The sequence below is a fragment of the Ammodytes marinus genome (assembly GCF_949987685.1).
Source record: "Ammodytes marinus genome assembly, chromosome: 13".
In the NCBI taxonomy this organism is placed as follows: Eukaryota; Metazoa; Chordata; class Actinopteri; order Uranoscopiformes; family Ammodytidae; genus Ammodytes; species Ammodytes marinus.
Window position 1 is genome coordinate 30,513,798 of NC_137217.1, and position 15,000 is coordinate 30,528,797.

The 15,000-nt window shown below is 39.0% G+C and overlaps 1 protein-coding gene across 3 annotated transcripts in view; it reads left to right on the forward strand.

Annotated features, from left to right (window-relative positions):
• Positions 1-15,000, forward strand: part of dgkb (diacylglycerol kinase, beta) — a gene marked incomplete at both ends in the record, with an annotated part of 94,294 nt that overhangs the window by 35,514 nt on the left and 43,780 nt on the right. For all 3 annotated transcript variants that reach the window (XM_080040142.1, XM_080040143.1, XM_080040144.1), the window contains 5 exons: positions 3,875-3,948; positions 6,149-6,223; positions 10,130-10,215; positions 11,831-11,920; positions 12,726-12,886. In XM_080040142.1, coding sequence (XP_079896268.1) covers positions 3,875-3,948; positions 6,149-6,223; positions 10,130-10,215; positions 11,831-11,920; positions 12,726-12,886 — 486 coding nt within the window. The remainder of the gene's footprint in view (positions 1-3,874; positions 3,949-6,148; positions 6,224-10,129; positions 10,216-11,830; positions 11,921-12,725; positions 12,887-15,000) is intronic.

The following is a 15,000-nucleotide window of genomic DNA, read 5'->3' on the forward strand; positions in this document are numbered from 1 at the left end:
GGAATACAATTTTTTGGTCTAGACAGTTAATAGCCTAATAATTGAATTAGATCATCTGCCCAACCCAGAGGACCCTGCATAATATTTTATTTTAAATTAATATTTTTATGGAAAATGCATGTGTCTTTCTTCAATAGCTTCTAAGTCATCTAGGTAGGTAGGTCTGTCTGTGGAGTTATCGGCTGCTTTATTCAGGCAGTTCCCACAGTGTAGACATCTGAACCATGCTGCAACGATCCTCTTTACACACAAGGAACATAGCAATATAGTCTGACCAGTGTCAAATTTCACCAGAGCTTTATATGTATTTGTCTGTTAAAGGTGCAGTGTGTAATATGACATCATCAAGAAAGTTCTACAAAGCTCTAGAATGCAACACTCCCTGGGTAACCCCAACCCTTTCGAATAATAACAGAAGCTACAGTGGCCTTCAAGGACAAGAAAAAATTCAAAATTTTAAACAATGCACCTGGTGACATTCCAACTATGACACTTTCAAGATGGCGACACTAGGCCTTGGTCCAAAATATGCAGAAATATGGACACATATGAGACCTTTTCTAAGGGAAAAAATAATAATTAAAAACTTTTTTTTCAGCTATGCACTAAATTAAATGTACTTATGGATATTATAATTACTTTCTACAAAATCTGCTAGGAAATAAAACCCAAAATTCTACACACTGCAGGTTTAAAATAATACAAAATATGAATGCAATGTAATACATTAGTTATTCATTGATTTAAACAAATCAAAATGTCTGTTAAAAAAAGTATCTCAATAGAAATGTATTGAAATGATTACTATTGGGTGGCGTCTCTTTATAAGTTTATTGTTTTATTCCAATTAACAACATAATTGAGTATATATTATTTTTCTTATGATTTTTCACCATCGCAATATGTTTCTTGTGTTTGGATCATAATTGTGTTCTGAATGGGTTAAAGAGCGTATACATGCATCATTGTTAAATACCATGTAGGCCTATAAAATTAAACACTGCAGTTGTTTTGGGGGACATGTGGTGTGACTTTACAGGCCCTGCTGCTAACCACTATCATACAGTAGAGCCCAGTCCGGCCTGTGTGTGTGTGTGTGTGTGTGTGTGTGTGTGTGTGTGTGTGTGTGTGTATGTGTGTGTGTGTGTGTGTGTGTGTGTGTGTGTGTGTGTGTGTGTGTCTGTGTCTGTGTGTCTGTGTGAATCCTCTGTATCTGTCAGCCTGCAATGCATGATGGGTATTAGAGCCCCCGTCGCTTGTCTGTGGGCGACCGCTCGTCTACTAGAGAAAATATGATGAATCATATCCCGGCCTTCATCCATCTCTGCCTCTCTCCGGCTAACCAGCACACACACACACACACACACACACACACACACACACACACACACACACACACACACACACACACACACACACACACACACACAGACAATATACTGTACTGCTACATCCATCTCTGCCTCTCTCCGGCTAACCAGCATAATATTCAAGATTATTATTTATAATTACAGGAAGTAATGGATCACTGCGGAGTGGACAGGGAGCTCGTTAATTTGCCCCTCGGCATGCTGGGAAAGCAGACAGGGGACGTTAAGCGCTTCATCTGTGTCAGTTAGCGAGAGAGAGAGAGAAAGAGGGAGACAGAGAGAGAGAGAGAGAGACAGAGAGAGAGACGGGGAGAGTTGTGACATTCAAACAGGGCTGGTCCTAGATAAGAGCCTGTTTCATGTGAACGTTGTGTGTGTGTTTCGGGGGACTGTAGCTCAGTGGGTAGGGTGGTCAAACCCACAACTACAGGGTCGGTGGTTCGATCCCCCGTCTCCCCGCTACATGTCCAAGTGTACCTGGGCAAAGAGACACTGAACCCTAAACTGCTCCTGATAGTTAGCTTGCACCCTGCGTGGTAGCTGCTGCTGCTGCTATCGGTGTATGAATGTGTGATCCAGTTGTAAGTCGCTTTGGATAAAAGCGTCTGCTAAATGACATACACCCTGCGTTCCAATCCCCATACTTTCCTGCTATTTAGTATGCCGGAAAAAGATGTAGGATGTCCCAATACATGCACGTCAATTGTAGTATGCTGAAAATACATAAATGCCCCTCTAACTCCAATAGCATTTTGGAGTATTCGTCTTTATTCTTGACATTTCTCGACATAATGAAAAAAAAAATCTTCCTCATCTGATTTTTTTTTTCTCTCCTGTCTGTGGCCCTTAAACTCTTCTGTACTTTAGTATGTAGTGTAGTAAAAAAGAAACAGTATGTGATTTGGAACGCAGGGGTAATGTTATGTAATGATTGGAGTCCGGCGCGGCAGGCTTTCTGTCTTCCCACAGTATGATTGTAGGGTTTAGAAGGATATCCCTCTCCACACGTCACATGCCATTAACTGCTGGACAATTAGGAAGCGCTGGCTTAATTGAAATTATGATTTGAACTGGAAATCATGAGTTAGAGAGTAGTTGAGTGGATGGATTTGTGAAGAGAAATATGGGTTGTGTTACTGTGGCTGTTAGTTAACCTGAAATTATATCATTCAACTTAAAAAGAAAGAAAGAAAGAAAGAAAGAAAGAAAGAAAGAAAGAAAGAAAGAAAGAAAGAAAGAAAGAAAGAAAGAAAGAAAGAAAGAGAAAGAAAGAAAGAAAGAAAGAAAGAAAGAAAGAAAGAAAGAAAGAAAGAAAGAAAGAAAGAAAGAAAGAAAGAAAGAAAGAAAGAAAGAAAGATTTGTATTAATCCAGCATAGAAAATAGTCCCAACCTAATTACATTATTACTTATTTATTGGTATCGTTAATGTAAAGTCCAGTGCCCCGCTTTCTTAAAAAAACTAAATAAGACTGAATATTTGTGACCTTACCTTTTTGAGTTTGACAAGCTAGTAGCCTACCACAGACAGGGTAGGGATGTCGGAAAGTATACACACTAACAAAATGTTCGTATTGGTCTTTTTTCATCAGATCTAGAGCCCTATTGTATATACTAAATATGTGTATATGAAAACTACTTAAAAGGGAAAATGTATCTGATTCATTTTCAGAACTCATTTCTACACATGTTGAGACTTAATTACTGTTCTGCTTTACATATTATAAGTATACACAACAAAGTATACACACTAACAAAATATTTGTATTGGTCTTTTCATGAGATCTGTTGAAAACAAGAACGATACAGAGCCTTATACTTTGCATATATAACACAAGTTGCAAATAAATTATGTATTATTTCTATGTACAGTACCTGATTCACTTTCAGATATGTTGCTTTAGAAATACATTTGTTAGACTTCAATACTCTTCTGCTTTAGATTTTATAATCATACACAATATTCAATTTGAATTCAATTCTGGCCACACTTTGCCATAGGCCAGTTACATAATAATAATAATAATAATAATAATAATAATAATAATAATAATAATAATAATAATAATAATAATAATAATAATAATAATAATAATAATAATAATAATAATAATAATGATAATATCTTTATTTATATAGCACCTTTAAAAACAATGGTTTACAAAGGGCTTTAACAAAATACATACGAGCAAGTACAATCAAATAAGTACATACTAATAAAAAAAAATACATATACAAAAAGATAGATACACATACTCATATACACACACAACAAGCAACACACACGCATGTCCACCTCTGCACCTAAACAGAAAAAAATAACACTACAACTAAATCACATGACTGGCATGGCTTGGAAGCGCTGTACTGTATGTGCTGGGGTTAAGAAAACATGTCTTCTTAAGGGATATGGCTGGCCGCTTGAAAGTGAAATTCCCTGTGAAGTATATTCCTGAGGTCTCCAAACACCGACGACGGTTTTGTTTTGACATCTCTTCCCATTCAGATCACAACAATAGAGGGCACTCATCCTCTGCTCGTGTTTGTCAATCCGAAGAGCGGGGGGAAGCAGGGAGAGAGGTAAGTACACAATCTGTCTCAGCGTGTGTGCTGCAAGACAAGAGGCCTCCAGAAGAAAGCAACCGTGGCCTCAAGCTCTCAAAAGCCTGGCTGACGAGTGCTGTAGGATTACTTAAAAGACACATACAAACACAACCCCTGCGTTCCAATCCACATACTTTCTTGCTATTGAGTATGGTAGAAAAGGATTTAGGATGTGGCCGAGTATTGTAGTCAGATGCAGCATGCTTAAAAATACCCGGATGCCCTACTACAGCTACATCCGGTCGGGATTTTTTGTGTGGGAATGAGCATGCTTTTAGGGCGATTCTGACCCACAATCCAGTGCGCACCGGAAGTGACGTCACATCGACGGAACCCCCGTGTGAAAACAACCAGGGATGTGACGGATATAAAAGCGAAAGGCAAGATAAAGGTGCAATGTTATGATGAAATAAATAAGTAAAAGTATGTCCCAATTGTAGCACACTGCATTCTAACTACATACTTTTTATTATCAGCTGTAGTATGTAGAATAGAAAAAAGAGAGTATGCGAATTGGAACCCAGCCATATAAGCAAAAGGCAAGATCAAGGCGTAATGTTATTTCATTTAACTTTTATTTATCCTCGAGAGACCAATTGAGGGGTGACCCTCATTTTCAATGGTGTCGAGTTCAAACAAATTCCAAGGAAAAACAACAATGCATACACAATATTCAACGCAAATACATCAAATACACAACAACAGATGAAGAGAAGAAAAAAAAACAAAAAACAAAAAAACAATTGAAACATTTACATAGTGGTGAAGAGTGGCAGCAATTAAAATGAAATTAAATGGGTGAAAGTACAATATAGTCTAATTAAAACAGTTACAGGTAGAGTTTGGCAGATTTAAGATAGTTTGTTTAAATTGATTAAAGGATATGAAGGTATTTAGTTTAATTATAATGAAAGATATAAGTAAAAGTATGTCCCAATTGTAGAATACTGCACGCTACATACTTTTTATGATCAACTGTAGTATGTAGAATAGAAAAAAGAGAGTATGCGAATTGGAATGCAGCCACAATAACATTCACATTAAAGTCAGGCTGTCTTAACCTTTAGATCACACACGACCCACCTCCCCCCTTCACAGACACTCTCCTCACATGTCACAACCCCCTTTTCTTTAACCCTGGGCTAATTGGGTTATTACTGAAACGTATCCATTCACTTCTTAATACGCCCGGCCCCTCATTTGTTTAAATTATGAGATCAAAATATGACTTCAGCCAGTTGATATAATGAAATTGAAATTAAAATGAATTAGTCTTTCTAATGGTTTTCTGCTTGAGGGGACTTTTGCGTGTGTGTGTGTGTGTGCCCACCCCAGTCCATTGCCTTTGTCATACTATGATTGGACACTGGTCTGTATTGGAACTTTTAGGACTTAATCTGACACCAACCCTGCATTCCAATACCCATACTTTCATACTATTTAGTATGACAGAAAAGAAGATTTAGGATGTCCCAATACATGCACGTCAATTTGCAGTATGCCAAAAATACCTAGATGCCCCACTAACTTTAATTGCATTTTGGAGTATTCGTCTTTTATTCTCGACATTTCTCGACATAATGAAAAAAAATCTTTCTTATCTGATTTTTTTTGTTCTATCCTGTGGCCCTAAAGCTCTTCTGTACTTTAGTATGTAGTGTAGAAAAAATAAAGAGTATGGGATTTTGAACGCAGGGTGAGGTTAGGCCTTTTATTTGATGTCTGAGTAACATTTTTAAATCGTGTTTGTATAGTTGTTGTCTTTAAGTTTGACCAGTTTAAAACGTTGCTGAAGACTCACTTTTTATTTTTGCATTGGCCTTTAACAAAACTTGGGACTTTGACACTCCTCCTTTTTTTTCTCTTATATCTTATATGTTGTTTTGTATTGTATCTTGTTCAGTACTTTGGTCAACTGATGTTGTTTTTAAATGTGCTATAGAAATACTTTTGACTTTGACCGATGTGATTTCTCTGCTTATTTTACTTTTTTTCTTATGTGTGGCCCTTATCCTCTTCCGTACATTTGGGACCTTATCGGAGACCGAAGATAAATTTGTAGGCCTATTATTTGATGTCTGGGTAACATTTTTGAATCGTGTGTATATTGCTGTTGTCTTGAAGTTGTGGATAGATGTTTTATTGACGTGATGTCTGTGCTTGTTCACTCCTGTAGGATTTACAGAAAGTTCCAGTATCTTCTGAACCCGAGACAAGTTTACAACCTCGCCAAGAACGGACCCATGCCGGGGTACGTTGGTTTAATGTTGTGTTGGAAAAATGGATCAATTAGGAGCTCATGTGTACATTAAAAAGTTTTCCTTTGCATCCAAAAGATTAACAGAGGATAATATGAGGCTTCAATAGTTGAAATGTCAAATGACTTGATAAAATACTTAAATAGATAAATTAATAACCACTAAGTTATTTTCTAAAATAGCCCTTGTCTTAAAACGTCAATATTATGACGCAGAATAAGATTCACGTCAAGCTGCATTTCCGAGCCGAACGATATTTTTTTAAATCCTCAATTTTGACATAAATTGTTGTTAATGTCGAAATAAAGAATCAAACTAATACAGAAAAAAGAAAGAAAATAATACAAAGACTAAAACTACTAGAAAGAAAGAAAGAAAGAAAGAAAGAAAGAAAGAAAGAAAGAAAGAAAGAAAGAAAGAAAGAAAGAAAGAAAGAAAGAAAGAAAGAAAGAAAGAAAGAAAGAAAGGACTGACACATGTTACAGTATCTCAGTATCTCCTAATGATCTTCTGTGTACAAAACAGGCTGTTGTCGCTCACATTATAATACCCGCCATCACATGCAAGAGAGGCCCTTTAGTATTAAGACCCTCTCACTCATTTCCCCCGCAGCGCACAGGCACTGATGAGGTGAGCTCACACATAACCAATCCAGGAGACGCCAGTATCATGCTGTAGCCTCATAAGCATAACACCCGCATGTGACACTGACTAGACAGAAAGGGGTGAAACTCAAACGCTAGCCATACCACATGTGATCACGCATACAGACGAATGGCAATCGTAGCTTCTTTATGGTCCATATCTTTTGATTAAGAGACATTGAATGCATCATTGATATGCACAAAGGGAGCCTTTCATTTCGCCGGGTTTAGACATACAGGAATGCCCCTGTGCCGTGCCGCGACGTTGTTTGGCTCTGATTAGAAGTGAAAACCGAATATTTGAGGCTTATAAAGAATAAATGCACAGTGGCACACGCCGGGCACAGAAAACCTTTCAGTGTGTCTTGACTGTCTTTGCGAGGAATTGTCTGGCAACAGCCTTTCACGTCCGCATATTGTGCCGACGTAGCTGAAAAGTTTTTGGTTAGCTGATCTTGTGTGTGTGTACTCAACTCAATTCAGTGACCTTTATTTCAACTCCAAAGACATCATATTGTGTTTAATGATGATTTTTTTTTTACGGTTGTCAGTGGTTCAAACCAGGACAATGCAATGATAAGAAAGGGATAAAAATAAGAAGAATAAAATACTGAAACAGCACGAAATTCAGCTAAACCAGTTACAGTTACAGTGTACAATTCAGAAATCATAGTTTTAAAATATACCAACAGTAGGGAGAGCAGGGGCGCTCCGGTGGTGTAGTGGATAGAGCGCGTACCATATTGGCTCCTGCCTTTGTTGCAGTGGTTGTGGGTTCAAATCCGACCCGTGGACCTTTACTGCAGGTCATCCCCCCTCTCTCTCTGTCTCTGTCTCCCCATTTCAACTCTGTTCTATTCTATTTTCTTTTAACATTGATGTCAGGGGACTACAGATGAAAAATAGCTTTTTTTTTTGGCTAATTCTGGCATTGTTAACCCATGTTAATTTGCACTGTCCCCTTCTTAAATAAACTGAATTGAATGGAATACTCTAGTCCTGCATGGTATACATATAAGAAGGTGTTGCTGATGAGCCCAGAGCATGGTATAAATACAGCCGTGGAAAAAATCAAGAGACCAGTCAGGATTTTTCTTAAATCTTCATCTCTACATTACTTCATGAAAATGCTCTCAATGACAATATTTGTATTGTGAATTCGGTAGAAATGTTGTCAGTAGTTTATAAAATAAAACCAAAATGTTCATTCTACTCAAACATATGCCTCTACATAGTAAAACGAGAGACACTGAACATTTGGAGTGGTCTCTTAATTTTTTTCCAGAGCTGTATAAGAAGGTTTTGCTGATGAGCACAGAGCATTTTTCCGGAACTGACAACCCATCCAGACGACCTCATGCCCTTATAGCCCCCGCACTGTAACCTTGTTAATATTAAGTCTGCGTTACACTTGACTACGCACTGCCGCCCGCACACATCACCACCAATCGGACATCGCAGGCTGCATGCCACACACACACACACACGCACTGCTTGTCAATTAGCTTTCCTCGCTAACACAATCACACCAAAATGAAGTGTGTGTTCCTTGGTATTTAAATATCCCCCTTCGAAGCTGCCTTTCATGTCGTATTTTCGGCCGTCTGTTTTTTGCTAATGTCTAATATGGTTTGCGCGTGGTCCCAGTTGGAGTGTAATTAAGCGAATCATTTACCATACGGCCATACTGGGCCTGCGATGGCTGGATCATTCAGTTAAAGGGCCTTCTGCTGTTGTGAAGGAACGGAAGAAGTTGGAACTGACTGTACATTGCCAGTCATGATGTAATTAGCTCCGGGAACAGGCAGTGGCTAGGCTAGCTCGCTGATGAATAAATAAACGTCAATGCGACATGTGTGTGTTTTCTGGGATTAGACGGTGGGGTTTTTGTTGGTGGCAATGGGCTCAAATAGTATTAGGTTTACGATCTGCATATACAGTCAGATTGGAGCTAAGGCAAGGCAAGGCAGGTTTATTTATATAGCACAATTCAGACACAAGGCCATTCAAAGTGCTTTACAGGGGCAATTAAAATACATAATACACATTGGAAAAGCGAATGAATAGAAATGAAACATTTAAAAGCTATTGAATTGGGCGCCCTTAGCTCAGTTGGTAGGGCGTCCCCCCCCCCCTCAGCAGCAGACCCGGGTTCGATTCCCGCCTGCGGTCGTTCTCTGCATGTCACTCCCCTCTCTGCCCCATTTCACCTCTGTCTCTTCATACTGTCAAATAAAGCATGAAAAATGCCAAAAAATATCTGAAAAAAAGGCTAATGAGTAGAAATGTAGAAAGTCCTTGAAAGCACGTGGAGTGGAGTGCGCTATGTTGGTTGTTTATTTTATTTTGTCTTTTGTTTTTTTGTGTGTGTGTGTTTGTTGAAAAAAGAAAAAGAAAAAAACTTATTGTGCTTACGATCCGCATATAGAGTCACAGAGTAGGAGCTCAAATAACATAAGTCATGTGAACACTTATCACTTCACACTTGTTCTTGCTGTCAAGAAAAGGCTGTGAAAGGCTCATGTCTTAATTAACATTCGTACCTTTAAACACCTGAGCCGGCCCTATTATTTTCAGTCTTCTTTTAGAGCAGAAAGAATAGAAAGGACTTGTTATATGTCAGGAAATACTGATAATTGACAATGTAACAAGTAGAGAAACTTGAAAAGGAAAAAGTCCTACAGAATAATAGTAATGCAGTGCAATGCAAAAAGAAATGAGTCTTCAGTAACGTTGTAAACTGGTCAACTTTACAGGGATCAAGGCTCCATTCAATTACAAAGTGAGACACTTGTGTGGCAGTGATGTGTTTGTGTGATGTTATTTGAGTCTTGCCTTTGTATTTATGTTGTTTTAGCCAGAAACTGAAGGCAATTTTCTGTCTGACTGTGAATTGAATTGAATTGAATTGAATATTTTTTTTTTTGCAGGCTGAATTTCAACAGCTTCATACTATGGTTTTACCTTATCTTATCAAGCCCAGTACAGTTCTAAATGTACCTACAGTTGGGACAAAAATATGTGTATCATGTTAAACAGCTAAAGATAAAGTGGGTTCTACTCATCATGGACCTATTGTAAGAGGTTATACTGAGCGTTGACAATTTGTACAAAAAATAAAGAAAAAAGGGACATCATATCTATTGATTTATTGATTTACATAACTTTTCTTCCAATATACAATTGCACAGTTAAATACAAAGTGAAAATCTTTCGTCGCAGTTATACTGTATTGTGTGTTTTTTTTCTTTGCAGGCTGAATTTCTTCCGAGATGTCCCCGATTTCAGAGTTCTGGCCTGTGGAGGTGATGGCACCGTGGGCTGGATCCTAGACTTCATAGGTACATAAAGAGAAATCCTACATTTTATAATATTTGACCATGATAGGAATATATTTGGTTAAGTTAAGTGACTTTATTAGTCAATGGTTACATAGAAAGTTGTCTTATCGCATATCCCCTCTCAAGTTCCCACACTCCAGAGGGGGTCAGAGCGCAGGGTCAGCCATAGTACAGCGCCCCTGGAGCAGTTTGGGGTTAAGCGTTTTGCTCAAGGACACAATGGTAGAGATGGTGGGCACCGTAGATGTAATACCAGCCACCACTAGTTTTACAACTAACACCCTCCTGTCCGGTGCCGGGGATCGAACCAGCGACCTCATGGTTACTGTGAGGAGGAACCAGAGACCTCATGGTTACTGGGAGGAGGAACCAGAGACCTCATGGTTACTGGGAGGAGGAACCAGAGACCTCATGGTTACTGGGAGGAACCAGAGACCTCATGGTTACTGGGAGGAGGAACCAGAGACCTCATGGTTACTGGGAGGAGGAACCAGAGACCTCATGGTTACTGGGAGGAGGAACCAGAGGCCTCATGGTTACTGGGAGGAGGAACCAGAGACCTCATGGTTACTGGGAGGAGGAACCAGAGACCTCATGGTTACTGGGAGGAGGAACCAGAGACCTCATGGTTACTGGGAGGAACCAGAGACCTCATGGTTACTGGGAGGAGGAACCAGAGACCTCATGGTTACTGGTTGGAACCAGATACCTCATGGTTACTGGTTGGAACCAGAGACCTCATGGTTACTGGGAGGAGGAACCAGAGACCTCATGGTTACTGGGAGGAGGAACCAGAGACCTCATGGTTACTGGGAGGAGGAACCAGAGACCTCATGGTTACTGGGAGGAGGAACCAGAGACCTCATGGTTACTGGTCGGCCCCTCTCTCTCTTCTAGGCCATCCTACCACCCCGATATTTGACAATGATATGAACACATTTGGTATACGCTTTATTCCATAGCTTCAATTATTTCATATCATAGTTACAAACTCCCATTACAAACGTTGGTGTATTTACTGGTACTGTCTTTGATCACGGAAACAAATCAATTTCCTTTTTTTTTTTAAAGCAAAATTAAAAAAAAATTTCATTTGTATTTCATTGGCCAGCAGCACTCCCCCGTTGTTACGCCCTCAAACGGTAAAGTGTATAGTTTATGGTTTGTGTAAAATAAACACATGTAATTATGTCAGACTGTGTATTCAGGGGTGGTAAAATGAGTCGGTGATTACGCCAGTTGGAGAAAAAAAACCAACATACAGACAGGGTCATCATTTGAGAAAAATATATATTTTTTTTTCTAAATCACCTGGCCTCCTTCTATTTGCTTCGTGCGGTCGTGTTACTTGTTACGTCGCCCTCAAAAAATTGCCTCAATTTTTTTATCAATCAAAAACAAAAGAGAAGGTAATAACTGCCTGGCGGCGCGAGAAGTGTCTCTCGAAATAGACTGAACACAACTCAACATCCATATCGACTTTGTGGTTTTACAAGTAAAGGGGGGCTGAGAGATACATTTGAGGATTTCTCTTGCAAGTTTTTCTTTTGCTCTGCTTTAGTGATGTTTGTGTATTTTCTTTGTGTGTTTTGTGTGTTGTGATATGTGTCTTTAGACAAGGCCAACCTGGACAGGAATCCCCCCGTGTGTATACTTCCTCTTGGCACGGGCAACGACTTGGCAAGATGTCTGCGATGGGGCGGAGGTACTGACAGAAAATAGATACGTTGCAGTGCGAAATGCATTGGCCTCAATTCACCTTAGACACACGCTCAGAGGTGTATGAGTGTGTGTGTGTGTGTGTGTGTGTGTGTGTGTGTGTGTGTGTGTGTGTGTGTGTGTGTGTGTGTGTGTGTGTGTGTGTGTGTGTGTGTGTGAATGGGTGAATGTGGTAAGAAATGTAAAGCGCTTTGGGGCCGAGAAAATCGGCTATAAAGCGCTATATAAGACAAGTCCATTTACCATAATGTACTACACAGTAACCCAGAGTTATTATCATAATTATTCTAAATAATTCTTACAAAGCTTGGGACTTAATAGTGGACCACTGACATAAGGCTGTACAGACCAACAATTATGTTCATTATTAACGCATTTGAAGATTATTTTCTTGATGAATCAATTATGTTATTATATTTAATGTCTATAAAATGTCAGAAAATAGTGAAAATGACCGCGAAAGTTTTCCAGAGTTGGAGGCTCTGTCAAAACCCAACTCATAAAAGCAGATCAAGCAGATCTAATATTTCCAATGCTTGCTTAATGATTAACCCAAGGATGAATCGATAATTATACGGTGGCGTAGTGGATAGAGCGCGTACCATATTGACTCCGGCCTTCGTTGCAGCGGTCGCAGGTTCAAATCTGACCTGTGGACCTTTACTGCAGGTCATACCCCCCCCTCTCTCTCTCTGTCTCCCCATTTCAACTCTGTACTGTCTAATAAAGCTTGAAAAAGTAACAAAAGTAAAATGTTTTAACATAATATTGTCCTTGTGTGTGTCCCGGAGGCTACGAGGGTGAGAGCCTGCTGAAGATAATGCGCGACATAGAGAACAGTTCGGAGCTGATGTTGGATCGCTGGAAGATTGACGTCACACCCACAGACAAGGAGGAGAGAGGAGACCCCGTGCCCTACAGCATCGTCAACAACTACTTCTCCATCGGAGTGGTGAGTCGATATATGACTATACCAAGTCAAGTCAGTCTAAATACTAAGTAGTGCAAGGATTTTTTTTCAAGCTTTATTGGACAGTACAGAGTTGAAATGGGTGAGCTAAAAACTGCTATGGAAGAGTGTTAGGGCCACTAAAGAGAAAACGTTTTTTTATTTGTTTCCTTATGCACTTTCAGAACAACTCTGCACTGTCAAATAAAGCTTGGAAATGCCCCAAAAAAATCATCTATAAAAGGTAACACTCTCTATATCGGAGTGGTGAGCTAAACCGCTATGGTAGACTGTTAGTGCCGCAGGAGAGAGAAAAAAAATAGACAAGGACATTATAAAATTCTAGAATTTCTTTTGAAATGTCGAGAATAAGAACTCAACAGTTGTGGTATATTAGGAAAGATATTAACAGATTAGAACTTCCGGGATCAATAACTTTTTTTGATTTGATTTGATTCAATTTATTTCAGACATATCAACATACAAAACAAAATGAAAAGCATGGAAATACAATAAACAAAAATTATGTTTTCACAAAAAATTAACAACAAATTATCTGTATTGCTGAGATATGCCTGAAAAGGAGCAGGAAGAAGTATACACTTATTTAATCCTACCCCTTTTCCATAGTAAAAAAATAAAAAAATAAAAATATTTAAAAAATTAAAATATTAAAAAATTAAAATATTACTCATAAGTGAAACGTTATCAAAACATAATCGATGCATCTTTGCTATCGTCATAAGTAACACAGAACCTACACAGAGGCCAACTGACATATCGACTGACATACTGAAAATAAAACTCCCTCCGTCAATATTTTTTTGTTTGTTAAAGGTTGAATTAAAACATAAAAACACTACACAGTAGCCGCGGTAACGGCATAATCAGTCCATTTACTTGTCGTGATGACATTCTGGGTCACATACTTGGTCTTTATTGAGATGTGCTCAAGTCATCAACTGTCTCTGATTGATAAACAAGCCTCGGTGTGTATCTGCATGACACACACACACACACACACACACACACACGACACACACACACACACACGCACACACACACACACACACACACACACACACAAACACACACACACACACACACCCATGTCCACCCATCTCCAGGCATAATGACACTGATTTGGCGTGGCCCATGTTAGCCATTACTGATAAATGTCAGGGGGGAAATATGGTAATTGACATTTGCAGGTGGTTGAGGAGGAAGACACTCCATGTTGTGTGAGTCTTGTTCAAGAACATAAGTGATGCATGTCCTGACAAATGTTAGTTGAATAACACCTCCAGTCCGGGCCCCTAATGACCACGTTAGAAGGACATTAGCAGGACAGGGGTTCTTGTTAACATTCCCTGCGTTCCAAATCACATACTTTTTTATTTTATTTTTACTACACTACATACTAAACATACAGAAGAGTTTTAGGGCCACAGACAGGAGAGAAAAAAAAATCAGATAAGGAAGATTTTTTTTTTCTTCATTATGTCGAGAAATGTCAAGAATAAAGACCAACACTCCAAAATGCTATTGGAGTTAGTGGGGCATTTATGTATTTTTTTTAACATGCTACAATTGACATGCATGTATTGGGACATCCTAAATAAAATTCTGGCATACTAAATAGTAGGGAATTATGGGTATTGGAACACGTTCAGAGTTCAATACACCTTCATATTCCCACCGGTGAAGTAGGTCTTTAAGGAGAATACATTTCTGAAATTGTGAAACTGGTGAAAAAGAGAGACAGCTATTAATAGCCGATGTATAGCTACATGGACTAGAAATATTCAGAGAAAAAGCTTTTGCCAATGTTGTGAAGAAGTAAATGTATTCAGTGATTGTATTAGGCCTCAAGGGGACTCACAATTCATTTGGGTGAGAAAATAAATATTAAAATGCTTGTTTACCAAAAAAAAAAAATAACTCCACAGGGTTCCTTCAAGTGGGAATTCGGGAGTAATTTAACAGCGTCTTGTAAAAATGCAAAACAGTACGAGCGCTCCGGTGGTGTAGTGGATAGAGCGGGTACCATATTGGCTCCGGGCCTTCGTTGCAGTGGTCGCGGGTTCAAATCCGACCCGTGGACCTTTACTGCATGT